The sequence below is a fragment of the Hippocampus comes genome, unplaced genomic scaffold, assembly GCF_001891065.2.
Source record: "Hippocampus comes isolate QL1 unplaced genomic scaffold, H_comes_QL1_v1.1 scaffold237, whole genome shotgun sequence".
NCBI lineage: Eukaryota > Metazoa > Chordata > Actinopteri > Syngnathiformes > Syngnathidae > Hippocampus > Hippocampus comes.
The window spans coordinates 1,527,134-1,545,425 of record NW_017806159.1 but is presented as its reverse complement, the minus strand read 5'-3'; the positions used below and the strand labels follow the sequence as shown (position 1 = coordinate 1,545,425).

Here is an 18,292-nt window from a genome sequence, read left to right as displayed (position 1 = left end):
ACACACACACACACACACACACACACACACACACACACACACACACACACACACACACACACTTTTTCCAACCATAATTCTGACATTGGCTGCCTTAATGTCATTAACGTGGCAAAATAAATGACGCTGAGACAAGTGAAGCACTTTGGTCATGAGGAGTGGGCCCATATAACTGTTGATAGTAGCTTAAGTCTCGTCGAGAGTTACAGAAATTAATTGATGGCATCGACTGTGCAACTGACTATTAAGTTAAAAAAAACATTCATCTCAAAGCAAAAATACAAAAATAAAGCAGTGACTGATTTTCATTAGTTAATTTTCAGTCAATGTTTATTCATTGTTGCCTTTGTCAGCATCATGTTATTTCAATGTATAGTGTTTTTCTTTACCTGAAGTGGAGCAATAATTTTGTCCGCAAATGTGAACTCACACATACTATGATATATAACATACCTCAGCCAGGAGCACAAGGGCCTGCACGCTGTAAACTGAGGGAGCCGAGGATGAAACCATGGTGCTGGCTTGAGCCATCGACTCTGCCAAGAAAAAAAAAATTCAAAAAGTAATAATCAGGTCATCTTCACATGCCAAAATAATGTTTTGAAGTTTGAGGCAGATCTATCAAAAAAAAAAAAAAATCTAGACAAAGCTTTTATGGCTCGAATAACAAGGGTGCTAATTCCATACAGCCATTAAAGTATCAACAACATAAAAATCCACAAGCGCTAGACAAATGAAAAATGTCGGTATCAGTGCAATAACTGTTCATTGAAAACTAGTTCAAACAACATTTACTAAAAGCCTAGCAGGGAGAAATGTGTTCGGTTACCACAGTGATCGCCATCCATATCCACGTCGTCGGGCTCATCCGTTTCAGGGCACACCTGTGGCTGAACTTTGACTTCCAGGCTGCGGCTCAGCCAACTGGTCTGTTCGAGGGACGAACCCGCGATTCCGCCCACAACCTCCAGGATGCGCTGAGTAACCTCCTGCACCAAGTGACGCCATTGTTATCAATAGCATCGGTCCCACTAGTTTCTCCTTGCTTGTCAATTAAGCGTTTGAACGCTGTCTTCAAACCTGCAAATCTCGAGTATCCTTCTTATTGTCCAAATTGGTGAGCCGATTGACCACTTCATTGAGGATACTGCAAGTGACAAATGTCATTGAAGCAGAGGGCAATTTTAATCAAACTCTGTAATTGCTTGAGTACAAACTTAATATGAAATATCTGTGCAAAAACTCACCCCAGGAGTAAAAAGTGACCAGGGGGAGCCAGGTTCAATGGGACAGATTCCCGTAGTAGACTGAGGACAGGAGTGATGCTTTCTTGCAAGTCTTGTGTTGTAACACTGTATGATTGACAATAAATCAATTAATTAAAAACATGATTTAATGACAAATTAATATATAAATAAATGAGAACATAATTGCTGACACAGGGTTTGGAAAAGTCGCAAAATAGAATGACCTGTTGCAAAGTTTGCAAAACCAACTATTTTCATTTTGTTGCATGGCCTAGCACTGCCACTAATCATTGTCATGAAAAACATATTCGGCACGTGATTTAAACCACAATGAAGTGGGGTTGAAGATGAAGGTCCAGATGTGTCTTATACTACTTACCTCTTGATATAAGTATAAGTGAACTGCAGCATGGGGATGTCTACCAGGGTTGACTTCTAATTCATAGGAGACAGAAGAAGGTTTCTTACAAAAAGGTGCTTGATAACATTGATAACAACTTCTGAGCATTTTTTTTTTTTTTTAATACCTGATCCCCTTTGAGCTGGTGTGGCTTTTTCACCACTTCTTTGACCAACTGTAGGACTGAGTCCGTGTGCAGGGTGTTCAATGATTTCACAAGCTCTACAATAGTTAGATGAGCCTCACTGGCCACAGGTAAAACCTAATGAAGAAACAGGGGCTCTCAAATCCTACCAATTCTTACAGATACAGTAATTGTGGGCTTGGAAACATTACGGTTCTCACATTGTTTGTGTGTCTTCTTTTACTCTTCCTGTTGCTCCAGGCTGCTCCCAGTGAGGCCATGAGCGGAATCCCGTATTGGCCAGTCAGCGGAAGCAGGAACTGTAATATCCGCTGCCGTAAAATCTAAGCAAGCACACAGCAATATTGAGTGAAATTTACTTCTTCATTCAACTTGTGCAAATGTGACATAATAGGAATTCTAATGAAAATACATTTGGTCTATTTCGATATAGGCGGCACCACCACAATTTAAAAAAAATAATTAATTAATTAAAAATAAAACTTATGACCAGAACGAAGAGATCAGAACATATTACTCCAGTACTATCGGCTTTAAACTGGCTCCAAATTGGCTGTAGAATGCATTCTAAAATTCTGCTAATGATCTATTAGTCACTGAATGGTTTTGGTCCTGAATACTGTACATCAAAGAAATACTGATTGAACATAATATATATGTGGGGAGCAACAACACACTTTGGTGCTTTTAAAGAAGACAGATGAACTGTGCTTGCTGCTTTGGGCAGAGTCAGGCATCCCCCGCTTGTGGGACTCTTCTTTCATAACCACACCCCATAGCAGCGCCATGCTATTGAGCATTTGCGGCAGCGCCTCCAGCACGGCGCTGCGTGCGTTTCGGATGTCAACAGATTCGCACACAACCAATGTCTGATGAGACAAAGATAAAAAAAAAAAAAAAAAAAAAAAAAAAAAAAAAAAAAAAAAAAAAAAAAAAAAAAAAGAAACAACGCATTAACAACAAGATGCCATGGGCATATCAGCTTGTGTGTATTGTATGTACAGTATGCAGGAGTCTCACCCGCTTGTTGTCCAGCAGACAGTAGTGTGTAATGGTGGTCAGGCCTTCTAGAAGCGTCAGATGATAGTCTGGTGCAATGTTCTCCCGCCTGCCAGTTACACTAAACGAAGCAGGAAAGCAAATCTATCATTTCAAATGAACATAGTGCAACCTCCAAAGTTTAACTGGCCAAGAGTTGTACGATTTGAAATATGTTCCGAAAGTCAAACAAAACATACAGTTCAAACCATCATCAGGACGTAACATAAGTGTTTTGCTTTATCTTTGCTTTGATGTGGTGACATTACATTTCATTGCATCCGTTATATACTGTTTTGAGTGTCACTGACTTATTTGCTGAAGTTCACTAATGACGGCAGGGCTTAGTCCCTATCTCTCTGAATAAAAACAAGTATTCACAGTGTGCAGCCCTAATTCCTATCCACAAAATTAAAATGGCACAACTTCCTGTTCCCTCTCGATTGTGTCCATCAGTCACCTTCAAGGGGTGCGTAGTTTTACTTTATTTGACTTAACTTTTATGTTGTTAAAGTTGTGTATCAATTATGAATGTGAAAAAACTTCATCCATCTGTCCATTTTTTGTTTTAGTGCTTGTGATCATGAGGTTCACAGGTGTGCCGGAGTCTAACTTTACCTCTGATTTGTTCTTCCTCCATCATGCTCAAAAAGCTTCACCAGTTCATCCAAGTTCCTGCAAATTTGATTGATAAGGGGAGCCACAATGATGCCCAATGAGCGGCCCAAGTACGGCAGAGTGGAGCACAGCAGTGCTACCCAGTGGGGGTGCATGGCGTAGCCATATTGCGGTTGCAGAGCCCTGGCGGCGGCGGAAACGAACATTCCCTGGGCAGTGATGGGGTGGCTTTGGACGTACTGGGCTGCCTTGATGGACTGCTGGAACAGGACGGCCGTTTGCCAACCCCGAGTGAGGGGGTTACTGCTGGTCGGGGACTCCACAGGCTGACCGGAGGTCCCGCCGGATCCAGCCCCACTGGGCCAGACATGGTACTCCAAGACTATGAGAGCCTGGAGGAGTTTGAGCAATTCCATTTGTAAGGGATATTGCTCCTGCCCTTCTCCCTTCCCGACATTCACAAGACTCTCCTCAGACAGTCCAACATCTTCATCCAGCAGCTCAAGACCCTTGGATGTTGTTCCCTTGTCCGTTCCTCTTTGGCTTATATACATAGAAGCTGAAAGTGTAAGTAAAGCATATTCCTGCACTTTACATCCAGTGAGGAGTCTGCGAATGTGCTCCAGGCTACCCTCTTGTCCTTGTGCCATGCAAGTGAGCTGATTCACCATTCGCGTCAGCACTTCTACGCTCTTCACCTTAACCTCTCTATTGCCCTGCAAGTCAAAAGGCCCAATGCTCTGGTAGGATGAGTAATGAGAGCAGAGAAATCGGAGGCATAAGTTCATTAGCAGCTCTATGAGGAGAGAAGGGGGAACAGAGGGGGAGGATGAAGGGGAAAGCAAACCGCCATAGAAGTTCAGCCCCTCCTGAGCTTGCTGGTGACGCTGCAAGAGGTTGGAAACAAGGTTGAGGTGAGCGGCCGAGCTGGTGTCCAGAGAAGTGGAGGAGAAGGCCTCCACTAGAGGGCACTCAGCGCTGCTCCTCAGCAGACTATCGAGCAGCGCCAAGCCTTGGAGCAGATGACGCCAACCGCCCGCCATCTGATACAGAAGCACATGATGGAACAGTGAACCAATGGCTTCTTTCTTCTCACGCTCCTGTTTTAACAGACGAGATCTGGCCATCGCCTCCAACTCCAGATCCTCGTCGTCCTCGCTCGACAGCGAATCTGACGCCTGCGTGCGCTCAGACTCCACTCTTTGCAAGCCGTTGACCATTCCTCCCTCCTCAGTACCAGAGCCGGAATTCTCCGTGGACACGTGGGCGCCGCTAGTGTCAGCCGATTCCGTGTGCTCGCTTTTGACGGCTGCTTCTTCATCCTCCTCTCCATCCTCCTCCTCCGTCTCCTCGCTCTCAGTCCTGGATGCTGCCAAAGTGTCGCTTAGATTTGACAACTCGGGACCACTGTCTAATTGTAGCCACAGGGATTCTCGGTCGATGACATTTCGGAGATTCAAGGGGTTGCTTTCAGTAGCCATGTCATCCACTGCTTTGGCAGACCAGCGACTTCTGTTGTTTAGAATCTTGAGGTTGCCTTTAAAACGGAGAAAAACACGTGTTATTCAAGAAACTGAAGCCCACCCCAAACATGTGAATAATTGCCCTTATTACTCTTAAACTGTAAATATTGAAATGTGTACCACAAACTATCATTTCAAATTAATCGTGAAACATTACATTGTAAAATTACTACGAGATAGTTTGATTTTGACAAAATGCACATGGAATTTGTGAGTAGCAAATCGCGTATAGATGGTGGAATACTGAACCTGGCAGTTAGACAAGGCTTTGTTGACATCTTGTGGCATCTTTGTTTCATTGAACATCTGAGTTTATGTTCCGCATAAAAAAGTGGAACGAGTCAATGTGTGGGCAGCGAACTGCAAATATACTGGGGTTTACTGTCATGGTATGAAACAAAAACGACCTTCGGCTTAGGAAACATAATCTGAGACAAACTAACCAGCTGTGACATTTTGTTTGATGGCCTGAATGGAGCAGCGCTGAGTGGACGGGTGAAGCAGCAAGAGCAGGATGGGCTCTAGGATTCGGATTACATCATTGAGGGACAGAGCTCGCGCCAGCCAGCACTGTGCGGCTGCACTTATTGAACCGTCCGTGCAGCTTAGACTCTCCAACACAACACATAGTGACCTGAAAGTGAGAGAGCCACATTTGTAGTTTAAGACTATTTGGAAAGATTACATGGTGTCCGCGGCGAGTTCCATTGCTACGGTGGCGATGTAACCTGAATTTGTATTTTAAGTTGCAGTTGTTTCTAAATTACGCTAATGTAGTGGTCAAGTCATTATTACAGTAAATATATGTGTGAAAAACACTTCAGCATGTGTTTTATAAAAGAGAGAAAAAAAATACAGCAAGTATGGTAGGAACTAGGGATTAGGGTTGCAGCTATCAATCATTTTAAGAAATGATTCATCGGTCAATTAATCAATTAATCAGATTTTTAAAAAGCTGATTTAATTTCCATCTCTTTTTTCAAAAACAACATTATTTTAAACTGGCAGTGTAGAAAATACAAAAAGACAAATTATGATTTTGTGATTGTGTAGAAGTACTGTCGACACTAACCTGTCAAAAGAGCGGCAGTTCCTGTTCAAGTGGATATCACGGGTCAGGTGCCAGAGGATCGAGAAGCGGTGTAGCGCTTCAAGCCGAACAGCCTGGTTCACACAATCACAAGAGCTGGTGTTTATTTCTTGTATTATTTGCCTATGTCATCATTAAGCAGTTCGACAGGTATTTTCACCTTGTCCTTGTGCAATAGCGCCTGGCAGATAATGTCTTCACAGATGGTTGCTGATGGAGCCAAACAGTGAAGGCGGTAAAAGAGCTCCACACAGGCTGTGTGCTGCTCTCGACGCTCTGTGTCCAGCTGGCTCCAAAGCACCATTGCGACCCTCTGAAACCAAACACAAAATGAAAATATCTTTCAGTAGCATATTTATTGAGATTTTGAGGCTCGCACAAACGTTTCGCTAATAACCTGGTAAAAGTCAGTGTCTTCCTGTATGGTGCTAAGCAAAGCGGGAAAAATGGGGGGCATGGTGATCATCTGCAGCTGCCCACTCAGCGGGTTGGAGTCAGACTGGTAGCGCCTCCTCCTGTCCTGGATGACCAGCGCTAAGGACTGGGAGTAGTTGATGAGCTCCAAGAGAGAGGCCGCTGCAGTGTACTGAATTTTGTAGTCCCTTGACATGCAGCACAGTGTCATCAAGGACCTCAGCCACATGGGCAAGCTTTCTGCGTCACCTCCTGTGAAGGAAACACATTTGAACATCGTCGAACGGTGCCAGTGACATGCCGTTCCTCTATTTTCTGCCTGACCTGCTTGGCCAAACATGTCTGTGTGGAGAGTCAGGGCCTCCTCTTCAGTTAGGTAAACAGGGAAGGTGGTGCACTCCAGAAGCAGGTTACAGGTGGCAGCGAAGGCCTGTCGACATGCCTCGGTGATCTCAGCTCTGCCTCGGGGCCGGTACCCAGCAGCCCAATCCAGACAACAACTGCGCTCTTTTTTCTTTTCTGCTTGTAGGACCTCAGATACATGCTGCTGTTTTAACTTGTTTGGGGTGAACAGCCCTGTCAGTTTGTCTTGAATTTCCAATCCTCCTATGCTTCGTAATAAAGTGTTCTTAGCCACAGGGACAGTCATGACGTCAGTCTTGGACTTTTCCTCCTGCGCATCAACCTCCTCCACCTGTACCAGCAGGTGTCTAAAACACAGCAGAGAAAGGATTTGTTCAGTGAGATACACATAACTGGCCTTACTTTAAGAATCAATGATGGTTGATGCTAGTGTCTCAAAATATCCTATTTTAGGCTGAATCATATCTATTGTCAGATGCTGACATCTCATTAAAGGCCTTTTCACACTGCACTTACTGCAGCACGTCATCAATGATCACATTGATTTTGTATGTTCAGAGGGGGGAGACCACAGAACGCCGTATCACATTGCAGTGCAAAGCAGGAAGTGGGAGTTTGCCGTGACGACGACGCACCTATAATTAACTACGGTAATTAAATTTTATTTCCTATTAGAGATCGCCGGCACTGTGACCTCAGAAAGCACCCACAATAGGAAAAGGGCTGGCATAACGATTTCTGATGTGCGCTGCACCCATTTCCTTTTTTCTGTTGCGTGTTTGCTCCCCCTCCTTAAAATGAATAAAGCCAGGCCTTTCTTTTTCCAAGGACAGACACATCTTGCGTGTGGTCTACTTCTAGTCTAAATCACTGGAAAAAGTCTCCCTCTTTACTTTCTAATTAGTACGATGCTTGAGGACCCCTATGAGTAATTTTACATGCTGTATTTAAAACAGAAGGTGCAATCGTATTATTGCACCTATTCATTGTAGAATTACCATATATTTGTTAATAACAGCTTTGTTGGCAGAATGGTGACGTAGTGGTTTCAACATCTGCCTCACAGTGCTGCCTTTATGTGTGAGATTTGTTTGTTTCTCCGGGTACTCTTGCGCCCCTCCACATTCCAAAAACATACGCATTATGGAATTTAGAGTCTTCAATTGAATAAGTGAATCATTGTTTGTCTACTTGTGTCCTGAGATGGCTGGGGACCAATCCCAATTAAGGGATTATACTTTAATCAGTGTTTGATCTGTTGTCAAATCATGGGTAGTTTACCTTGTGGCTATGAAAGCGAGGATTTCCTGCAGACACTGAGTTGTCGTGTCGACACTGCCACCCATTCTCCACACTCCATGAACATTTTTGCACATCCCATTTCCCATGGAGCCCATGGACGGTGGGAGATGCTGCTCAGATGGCGAGGCACTGATGCCCAGCCCGCTATCCTCTGAGCGGAGTGTCGTGTAGACTCCGTCTGCATGCTCGTCCTCATTCACATCTCTGTTCAACTCTTCATCTTCGTGGTGAGCATTACCTTCGGTAACACCGTCTTCTCCCTCTTCTCCCTTCTCTAGATCCTGGAGAGAAGTAGAATTTACACGTTGAGGTAGCCAAATCATTGCAAAAAAAAAAAAAAAACCACTGTACAAATGTTAAAAGAAACACCTAGGAAGAAATACTGTAGAACAGGGGTCACCAGTGTTGCCCCCAAGTACCTCAAGTAGACCCCAGGGATCCCGTGAGTAGCCTGTGGGCCTGTTCTAAAAGTAGCTCAACAGTGATGCGGCATTGTCATACTGTAGCTATGTTGTAAAAGTGATCATTTGAAAATGTAAACACTGGCAAAGAGTTCTAGAAATCAAGTTTTATACAGTATATTGTTATTTATCTGTGTATATCATTAATAATTAATAATACCAAATTGTAAGAATATTATTAAGAGTCATTTGAGCCAAATTGTTTTTATTTTAAAAGTGTGTATCAAACTGGTAGCCCTTTGCATTAAACAGTGCCCAAAAAGTAGCTCTCACATCATTCCTGCTACTATATCATCTTTGTGTATTGTTAAATAGGTCCAGATATCACCCCGAGTCCATTGTGAGTAAATCATCATTATTCCAGTAGATATGCTGATTGTGCCACTTATGTCGGATGGTGTGTCGTAAGACTTTTCTAATGTCAAACATGTCATTTGGCCCAATAACAGTTGGGAAACATCGACCTTAGGAATACTTTCATCCTCTTCTTGCGCTTGGACCTCCATCCCTCTTGTGTGGGCTCCTTTCTCAAAGTCCATGAACGCCACAGGCATTTGGATCTTACTCAGGATCTTGAAGCATGCGCGCAGGCCCTGTGTGACATCTTCCAAGCGAACAGAGTCCATGTGGCCATGCAGGGTTTGCAGCATCGTGCCCAGCATCTCAGGAAGGAGGTGGGACTGGATATTAACATGGAGCTCCTGCGAAGGAATTGGATTAAGAAAATACTCCTTGTCAACAGGTCATGTTGCCATTAACGACTAGTAATTCTCTACCAGAGGAAGAACATCAAGCAGAAAAATGATGAGAGTCGACATTTCTGTGACAGAGGGAGCAGGACAACTGCTGTCATGCTGCGGCTTTGGTGCATCGTCCTTGTCACTATAAGTATTAAAAAAAATACTCATAAGAAAACACATCATGTGCAATAAATCAGGGCTGATTCAATAACTGTGTGAAAATGAAACTTTGTGTCTCACCTGAGAGATGTGCAAAAGCACTGAGTCATGTACTCCCACAGGTATTCACTGTTCATGGAGCTCACAAGCATATTCATCGTCTTTATGATCTCCGAAGCATTCTTGTTCTCTTTAATCATGCTGTAAAAATTCAACAATGTCAAACATTAATGTGGAAAAAAAACTCAATTGAGTGGTACCTCATATTTAAAGCACTTGACATAGGCCTTCCAGATGTAACAATATTTTGTGATTTTGTCCACGTATGTTGACACAATGACATTTTTTGCCATAGTTATTTTAGCTGAGAAAAAAAATGTGCACCAGCATGAGCATGTCATAATGCATATTTAAGCTTTCAAATTTGGCTTTGTCAACAAGCTGCTTTGGTAGGTCATAGGTGACTACGCTGAGGCAAAGTGGAAAAGCCATCGACAGTTGTCGGTCTCTCCTGCCCTCACCTGGCTAATTGGTTGCCCGAGAGCCTTGAGCTGGTGATGGTATCCTCGCCCAGCATCTTTCGGCAATAGCTGTAAAAGGCTCGGACCACCTCTAACAGCACACTGCTCAGGACCGCTGGACCTGAAAACAGATGCCACAATAAGTACTCTGAAAAACAAGTTAAAGATACTTCAATATTTTGATGTCTTTATGTGCCGGACTTGCCTAACTCCGGTTTATCCAGCAGGCTAATCATGATGCGAAAAGGCCTGAGGTAGCCAATCACATTCTCCGTTTTTTTCTCAACATCCTTCTGTTTGAGGATGTTAATCAGACCCTGAAGCCAAGGACCCGCCAGGTGGGAAGCAGAGTAACAAGTGAGAAACAAACATGAGTAAAACACTATGCAAATAGAGCACAGCACATGTGACAGACATGTGAAGTATTCAATTGCGTATAGTTTATTTCTCAAGTGTTCAAGTCATTTTTTTTCCGAGGGGCACAATGCAGTCATAACTATTGAGTCATTTCCGATTGTGTGGTTTTTTTTTTTTAATAGTGAACTCATGAGAAATAGATGAAAATTAAAAAATGGGAATATGCAAATGTAACTTTGCCCAAAAATATTGGAAAAACAAAACTCACTCAAAAAGTTACTTGAGTAAATCTAATGGGATAAATGCAGCTACTACCCACCTCTCAAATGAATATACAAGCAATACTTATAAAGCACCACAGGTGACAGTATTGCTCTGCACACACCTTCCTGTTCCACGTTTCAATCACATGTCAAGAAAGGGTGAGTAATTTTACTGTAATTTGTTTTTATTTAGTTTTATCACATGGTGCTAAACTTCTTTGAGACAGTAAGGGATGTAATACAAAAAAATATTGTACAGTAATGATATGTCATATGGAGAGAGTTGGTGATAGTTTGAGCCTGGAACAAATTAAAAATGGTGGCCTTATTTTCTTTTGGAAAAACTGTTTTGGACAAACAATGTGGAAGTCAACCAGCAACATGATACAGATTGCGTTAGTACTAGCATTGTTTTGTATGTTTCGGTGCATCTCACTAAAATAGAATATCATAGAAATCTTAATTTATTTCAGTACTGTGGCTCAATGTTTATTCATTTTTTTAAAAATTGTTTTAAATATTAAATCAAAGAGGTTAAAAATACAAATAAAACCACTATTCCAATAAATTAGATTATTACATCAAACAACTAATCATAATTATTATTTTTTGGAAAATGTGGAAGGAACTGGCCTTGTGAAAATATGTATATGCATATTATATTTAGATGCAGTCATTAAATGCAATACTGAATTATCAAGACAAGTAAACGATAGCTTTTCCACGAGAATCTAATTTATTTTGATGCACTTATAGATTTAGAACAACACACGTGTGAAGTACCTGCACAATCAGATCTTTAGAGTATGTGTTGAAGTAAAACAACATATGTTCCTCTGCCGAAGAAGACAAGGTTGGATGTGGAGCAACCATTTCTCCTTTGATGTCTGTGCCTGAAAAAAAAAAAACCAAACAAACACATAAAAACAAACATTGCAGCAAAGTGAGAAAACCAGAAATTGACCAAACACTACCAGAGAGTTTGTGAGTCATCACTTAACACTTTGCAATGATCAGTTACCTAGGAGCCATGCATAGAGACGCCGATTGAGGGACATATCTCTGCGGAGTAATGTAAGGGAAGCAGCAGAGACCACTGTGGTCATGTCTTCAATGCTCGTTACGATGTTGGCCTCTGCTGGGACCTTAACCAACAATAGAAAAAGGCACAAGAGAAACTAAGCACTTGCCAAGTCCAATTATGCGGCGTTTTCATTGCACAATACCGGCTTGGTTTGCTCAGTTTTTCTCAACTCAGTACAACAACAGATTTGACAGCAGTTTGAGGGCAACAACAAAATAGATTGCTAAGACATCCAGTCTGAAGGCACACATTGTCATATATTTATTAAACAATAAAATTGCACAGCTCTGGCGAATCTGCTGGAACAATTGGCAGCCAGCAGGGCTCACCCATATAGTATCTGCTCAGCACTGTTGGCTTTTGGCAGAGGAAACGCATACATGATGTAGAGAGCCGTGCCGAGCGGAATCGGTACTGTGCATGGAAAAAAACGGCCTCCAATATAGCAGCTCTACCAAAAATTGAATTTTCAAGAAACGCTAACTATGTTTATTGTTGTAGTTTGCAATAAAGTACGCTGCTTTCTGCTGAGCTAATTATAGCTAATACTGTGTGTAAAGATCTATGCATCCCAACATTACAGGGGAGACATTATAGAAAATTGACTTGTTAGTGACATGTATACAAATAGTTGGGTTTCCAGAGTGCCTGGCCACCCTTGAAGCATAAAATTAAACCAACCAGGTCAATCTTCTGTGGTCAGCCTATTCCTGAAAATGCAATTTACATAATAACCACACCTCGCAATAAATTTATCCACCCATGTCTTGGTTGGCTCGGTTAGTTGAAGATCCAGAGCCACTTTCAAGCAACAACCAGACCACATTGCTTGAAACACCATCCAAAAAATGCATAGTATGCCTCCTTTAAAACATAGTGATAAAACTGCATGAATGAAGTTGTGGTTTAGAGTACCGGTATGCTTACCAGGGTGGTGGCCAAAGGGAAAAAGAAGAGCAGAATTTCCAGCATGTTCCTTTGAACCAGCACATTGGAGTCTTGCAAGGAAAGACACACAGACTTCATCTGCACAAAGACAGATGGATTAGGAGTTTAAAAAAACAAAAAAAACACTTTTTCCCATGAATTTCCAGCATGTTCCTTTGAACCAGCACATTGGAGTCTTGCAAGGAAAGACACACAGACTTCATCTGCACAAAGACAGATGGATTAGGAGTTTAAAAAAACAAAAAAAACACGTTATTGCCGATTTCACAGTGGATGAATTAATTCATATCCAAGAAGAGGAACGCTCACCACCAGGCAACGGTCATAGCCAAGCATGTGTTTCTGCTGTTGCAGGGGCAAGTTTCGGTCAAAGTGTGCGACGATAAAGATAGTAGCAGGCAGTCGCACTAACGGGCTGACCAGTATACAACCCCACAGTGCTCCATAGAACACCTGCTGACCCACCAGCAGAGACAACTTAAGCAGCAGGGCATCGGTCCTGGACATAGAAACAAAACAGACCCCAGAAAAAAAATGTTCAGGAGAACTTTTTAACTTGCACACATAAGACAAGGCTGGCCGATTAATTAATAGATTTCATTGATTTGTCCTTATGAGAATAAGCAGATAATGTTTTTTGATCAATATTTTTGCAGCTTCTATACTTCAAAATGAGTCCCCGCTGATGTGCACTCCTTCCACTAAAATCATGGCTTTAAAGCCAGAGGAAATGGTTTACATTCGAACAATTGGCGTTCCCAACTCACTCATAGTCACAATAGAGCCTTTTTTTCTTTACGCAGAGAGAAAAAAAACCCAGACAACATATATAAAAATAAAAGTTAAATGAATAAACAATTGCAAAATGTGATGCCCATTGTCATTTGCATTTCCCTGAGGTGGCGGGGAATCCACGAACATCAGAAATTAGACTTTTGTTGGGGGGAGGGTTAAAAATTAAATAAAAAGGAGATTTGAAGGCCTTGCCCTAAACAGGAGCCTTGTCTTGCATACCTGTCATTGACCTCCAGTCCTTCCTCCAGGCCAGGCAGTAGTCCTGTTATGAATGCCTGAAGACTGGGCAGTAACGCCCTCTGCAATGGCAGATAGTAACGCTCGTAGAGCGTGAGCAGAACAGGCTTCACAGCCATGGCTGCATGGCCCAACAGCGGGAACAAACCCGAGCTAAAAACGTAGACACAAATGCGTCATTGCAAAATGCACAGAGCACCTCAGGTCATCTCTCATTTCAGTAATTTTCTCTATACCTGTAAATGAACAAATCCTTGGCCAGCCATTTTGTCCCAATGATTTTGAAAATGACTTCGTAGGTCTCCAGAGCCTTGAGGTGCACCCCGCTGGGTAAGGCCGGGTGTAGGCACTGTGCCAGACGCTTGCCAATGATGAGCCTCTTGGGAAGGAGGGAGTAGCGGAGGTTACTCTGCAGGGCCTGGTGGGCAATGACAATAAATAAGTCCACCGTGCTGTATGCTCTACATACTGCTGTCGACTATAATAGCCATCACTTTCAATGAGATAGCCTAATACCAGCCTCGACGGTTACCTTGTTGAGCTTGCCCAAGGAGGAGATGAGATCTGCCCATTCGCTCGACGATTCAAAGTTTCGCAGCGCCTTCTCGATGACCGCCGCGTAGTTACGATAGCGGTAGTCGTTCTGCAACTCGACTTCTTCAGGATCCATGTCACAAGTCAGTCAGGTGGCAGCATGTTCTCACAATATGTCTGCGAAAACAGTAGAGCCAAACTTAAGTTGTTTCTTTTTTTTTTTTTTTTAATTAGGCAATAGGCGTGGATGGAAACGTCTCATGTTGTCTCTCTGGGAGGCCTTCATACCTCTGGGGCTTGTTTATGGTAAATAGAATTACGCAGCGTGCGTGCATGGAAGATTTTAGAGGAAATGGTTTGGGGGTGGGGGCATCTGGACTCTTTGTCTTAGCAAAGAGGAGCTACACAAGACATTTGTTGTCAAAATGTCAATGCTATTTCGTTTCTGTTTTCAAGCTCTTTTCGGCAATGTTGGCCTTGCCAATCGTGTGCGCGGTGTACATAAAATTTTGTCATGTACCTAAATTAGGTTCACATGAAATAAAAAATAATTTTCTCTATACCTGTAAATGAACAAATCCTTGGCCAGCCATTTTGTCCCAATGATTTTGAAAATGACTTCGTAGGTCTCCAGAGCCTTGAGGTGCACCCCGCTGGGTAAGGCCGGGTGTAGGCACTGTGCCAGACGCTTGCCAATGATGAGCCTCTTGGGAAGGAGGGAGTAGCGGAGGTTACTCTGCAGGGCCTGGTGGGCAATGACAATAAATAAGTCCACCGTGCTGTATGCTCTACATACTGCTGTCGACTATAATAGCCATCACTTTCAATGAGATAGCCTAATACCAGCCTCGACGGTTACCTTGTTGAGCTTGCCCAAGGAGGAGATGAGATCTGCCCATTCGCTCGACGATTCAAAGTTTCGCAGCGCCTTCTCGATGACCGCCGCGTAGTTACGATAGCGGTAGTCGTTCTGCAACTCGACTTCTTCAGGATCCATGTCACAAGTCAGTCAGGTGGCAGCATGTTCTCACAATATGTCTGCGAAAACAGTAGAGCCAAACTTAAGTTGTTTCTTTTTTTTTTTTTTTAATTAGGCAATAGGCGTGGATGGAAACGTCTCATGTTGTCTCTCTGGGAGGCCTTCATACCTCTGGGGCTTGTTTATGGTAAATAGAATTACGCAGCGTGCGTGCATGGAAGATTTTAGAGGAAATGGTTTGGGGGTGGGGGCATCTGGACTCTTTGTCTTAGCAAAGAGGAGCTACACAAGACATTTGTTGTCAAAATGTCAATGCTATTTCGTTTCTGTTTTCAAGCTCTTTTCGGCAATGTTGGCCTTGCCAATCGTGTGCGCGGTGTACATAAAATTTTGTCATGTACCTAAATTAGGTTCACATGAAATAAAAAATTGTCCCAAAGCGTGAACGTGAGTATGAATGCTTTGTCTATAGTGCACTGTAACTTGATGCCGACTAGTCCAAGGTGTTCCCTGCTTCTCAACAAAAGTCAGTGGGTTAGGCCTCAGTTTATCAATCACCCGAATGAGGACATGTGATGATAATTTGAAAAAAATCCATCAAGGGCCCGATTTTAAACCTGACGTCTACGTTTGGCCAACTTGCTGCAGTGTGGCATCAATCTAAAACTGGCCGCGTGTTTCATCACACAACTCACGACCACAATTACACCACACAACCGACAGTGTCACCTAACGAACACTATATTTCCACCACACTTGTCCACAAGCTACATCAGGGCAGACAACTCCGGTCCTATAGAGCCAAAGTCCCCCTTGTTTTAGAAGTTCCCTCTTCCAACACACCTGATTCAAATTATCAGAATCGTTGTTAGGCTTTTACGGAGCTTGCTGATGAGCTGATCCTTTGGATCAGAGGTGTTTCAGCAGGGAGAGATGGAAAACATGCAGGACCATAACTCTCTAGGACCGGAGTCGCCTACCCGTGGGCTACATTATGATGAGGCAGCTTTTGGCTTCATAACAGCATCCCTACTAGTTTAGTCTATTATGTAACTGCAATGTGGATTAAAAAAAGGGGTGGGGGGGATACACCACTCCCCTCGGAGAATAGGAACATTGCAGTGGATGTACGTTTAGCTAGCATGAAAAAAACATTTAATAAACAACAAGAATTTCACTTGTGTGTAGATGTTCGTATCGTATAAAACGGTAAAGTGGTGTGATAAGCTAAGCTACAATAGCCGTGTATCAGGTGCATCAACGAAATGACTCACCGAATAAAAATCGAGTTGCGGCGCAAGCTCGGTCGGTTCGAAGAAGCCAAGCAGGAAGACGTGAGTTTTTACATGATTTCGCCTCAAAGTATTATTTTGTTAGAGAAGTGGATATTACTTCCTTTCTATCAGTAGATGAGCACATCAAAACTAGCGTTCGCGAAGTGGTCCTTTCAGGGCAGTCATGACTGGGCGGTATGCTTCAACTCAGCTGATACACAATTGACGAGCGGACTGTTCCATATCCCAATCCATAAAATTTGAAGTGAGGAGCTGACCAGTAATAGACTTGATGTGACACTAAAAGCACTCCATAACACATGAATATTTTAGAATTATTTGTTACTAGGAAATGAAGGAGTTTATAAGGGCGCAGCCTTAAACTTGGCATAGAAAACGTCACCATGAACCCCTCTCTCGGTTATGGTACATTCCAGGATGTGCGGTGTTTACAAACCTCTCACCTAGCTGTTAGATATTTGTAAGCCGTTTATTGAACCCAATCGAGTGCATTTTTTCCTTTAACGTTTTCGTCATGTTTTCATAATACTTTAAACCATTTAAATTAATACTGTTATAAAATTTTAACATAAACTCTAAGAAATAACGTAAAACGTAAACTGTGTCCGAATGTACACCCGTCTCCCCAAACCACTTCATTGTTCCGTACTAGTGAATACTGTATAATTCTTACATAGTAGTCCCCAATCCTTCACTCTTGAGCGATTTGGACAGCCAGATCACTACTAGTCGCGTATCACGTGACCACCGTACCCATCACGCCGCATATTTTCAATTAAATAAAATTATTTATGTGGTTACGGTTATTGCTTAGATCATCGCTTTTGATATCGTACATGTCTTTTTTCCTGTTCGCAATGCATTGTGGTCTACATTAACCTGTTGCGTGTCTTGTCCAAGTGCATTGTGGGGAATATTGAGTGCCCAGGCCAGCACGTACTCCTCCCCGGACAATCAGACACCCCGACAAAATGGCGTGACACCATTAATAGTGATGAAAGGGAACAGGGTGCACATTCGGACACAACCGTAGTGTGCCACACTTAAAATAAAAATAACATAAAATAATAAATTGATGAAAAAGAAGTCTTAATGCCTACCTCATAATTTTACCTTTATCGTATTACGAGAATGCGTGCAATATTACGTGGATAAATGCCGTACCTTAACTGAATAAAGTTATATTTTTTCCTCCCCTACTTATTTTATTGAATATATGTGGATACATTCCAAGACGAGGAAAGTGCAGACATAGGGCAAGGGTATTATAGTGTTGTATACAGGGGTGTAGTGGGCCTGGTACGCGGGGGTACGCCGTCCACCCACTTCTCCAGACACCACATTCAATTTTGATTGAAATGTTTGTTGATCATTGTTCTAATGCGAGTTATGCTTAATAACGTTGCCTGTGATTATTTTGGAGTACTAAAACATTAAATTTAACGTTAGTTCAATGGTATTGTAGCCTATGATTGATGTTCTGTATGTATATATAGAACATCCCAGAATCGCGTACACCCACTTAAAAAATCCCCACTACACCACTGATTGTATATATAGTATATTACGTACACATTCACTGACAAAACGGAGAATGAAAAACGTGAATACATCAACACCACATCCATCTATGAAGTAGCAAAATGTATATTTCATATATTTTAGCTAAATACTAATTGTTTTTCATTCTCCATCTTCTGCCGTTCCACGTGATCCAGTGGGTGGCGATAAACGAGTTTGACACTCGTCGGAAGTGAAAAAAGAAGAACACGACGCGTT

The 18,292-nt window shown here is 42.5% G+C and overlaps 1 protein-coding gene across 4 annotated transcripts in view; it reads right to left on the bottom strand.

Moving 5' to 3' along the window:
* dop1b (DOP1 leucine zipper like protein B) overlaps positions 1-16,710 on the bottom strand; it is a 23,028-nt gene extending 6,318 nt beyond the window's left edge. Inside the window, exons 1-30 of one of the 4 annotated variants that reach the window (XM_019895446.1) lie at positions 16,493-16,704; positions 15,099-15,277; positions 14,803-14,984; positions 13,688-13,858; positions 12,983-13,172; positions 12,823-12,876; positions 12,653-12,697; positions 11,663-11,786; positions 11,425-11,534; positions 10,227-10,338; positions 10,022-10,142; positions 9,582-9,701; positions 9,378-9,483; positions 9,066-9,302; positions 8,120-8,421; positions 6,800-7,185; positions 6,459-6,727; positions 6,222-6,374; positions 6,044-6,135; positions 5,415-5,605; positions 3,449-4,985; positions 2,813-2,912; positions 2,470-2,661; positions 1,993-2,115; positions 1,775-1,909; positions 1,627-1,682; positions 1,248-1,352; positions 1,081-1,147; positions 830-989; positions 454-536 (exon numbers count right to left, since the gene is read on the bottom strand). In XM_019895446.1, coding sequence (XP_019751005.1) covers positions 454-536; positions 830-989; positions 1,081-1,147; positions 1,248-1,352; positions 1,627-1,682; positions 1,775-1,909; positions 1,993-2,115; positions 2,470-2,661; positions 2,813-2,912; positions 3,449-4,985; positions 5,415-5,605; positions 6,044-6,135; positions 6,222-6,374; positions 6,459-6,727; positions 6,800-7,185; positions 8,120-8,421; positions 9,066-9,302; positions 9,378-9,483; positions 9,582-9,701; positions 10,022-10,142; positions 10,227-10,338; positions 11,425-11,534; positions 11,663-11,786; positions 12,653-12,697; positions 12,823-12,876; positions 12,983-13,172; positions 13,688-13,858; positions 14,803-14,984; positions 15,099-15,236 — 5,661 coding nt within the window. In that variant the 5' untranslated portion in view covers positions 15,237-15,277; positions 16,493-16,704. Of the gene's footprint in view, positions 1-453; positions 537-829; positions 990-1,080; positions 1,148-1,247; positions 1,353-1,626; positions 1,683-1,774; positions 1,910-1,992; positions 2,116-2,469; positions 2,662-2,812; positions 2,913-3,448; positions 4,986-5,414; positions 5,606-6,043; positions 6,136-6,221; positions 6,375-6,458; positions 6,728-6,799; positions 7,186-8,119; positions 8,422-9,065; positions 9,303-9,377; positions 9,484-9,581; positions 9,702-10,021; positions 10,143-10,226; positions 10,339-11,424; positions 11,535-11,662; positions 11,787-12,652; positions 12,752-12,822; positions 12,877-12,982; positions 13,173-13,687; positions 13,859-13,941; positions 14,124-14,237; positions 14,420-14,802; positions 14,985-15,098; positions 15,278-16,492 lie in introns of those variants that run through there. The other 3 variants (XM_019895448.1, XM_019895445.1, XM_019895447.1) reach the window with 3 other exon arrangements.
* Between the last annotated feature and the right edge of the window lie 1,582 nt (positions 16,711-18,292).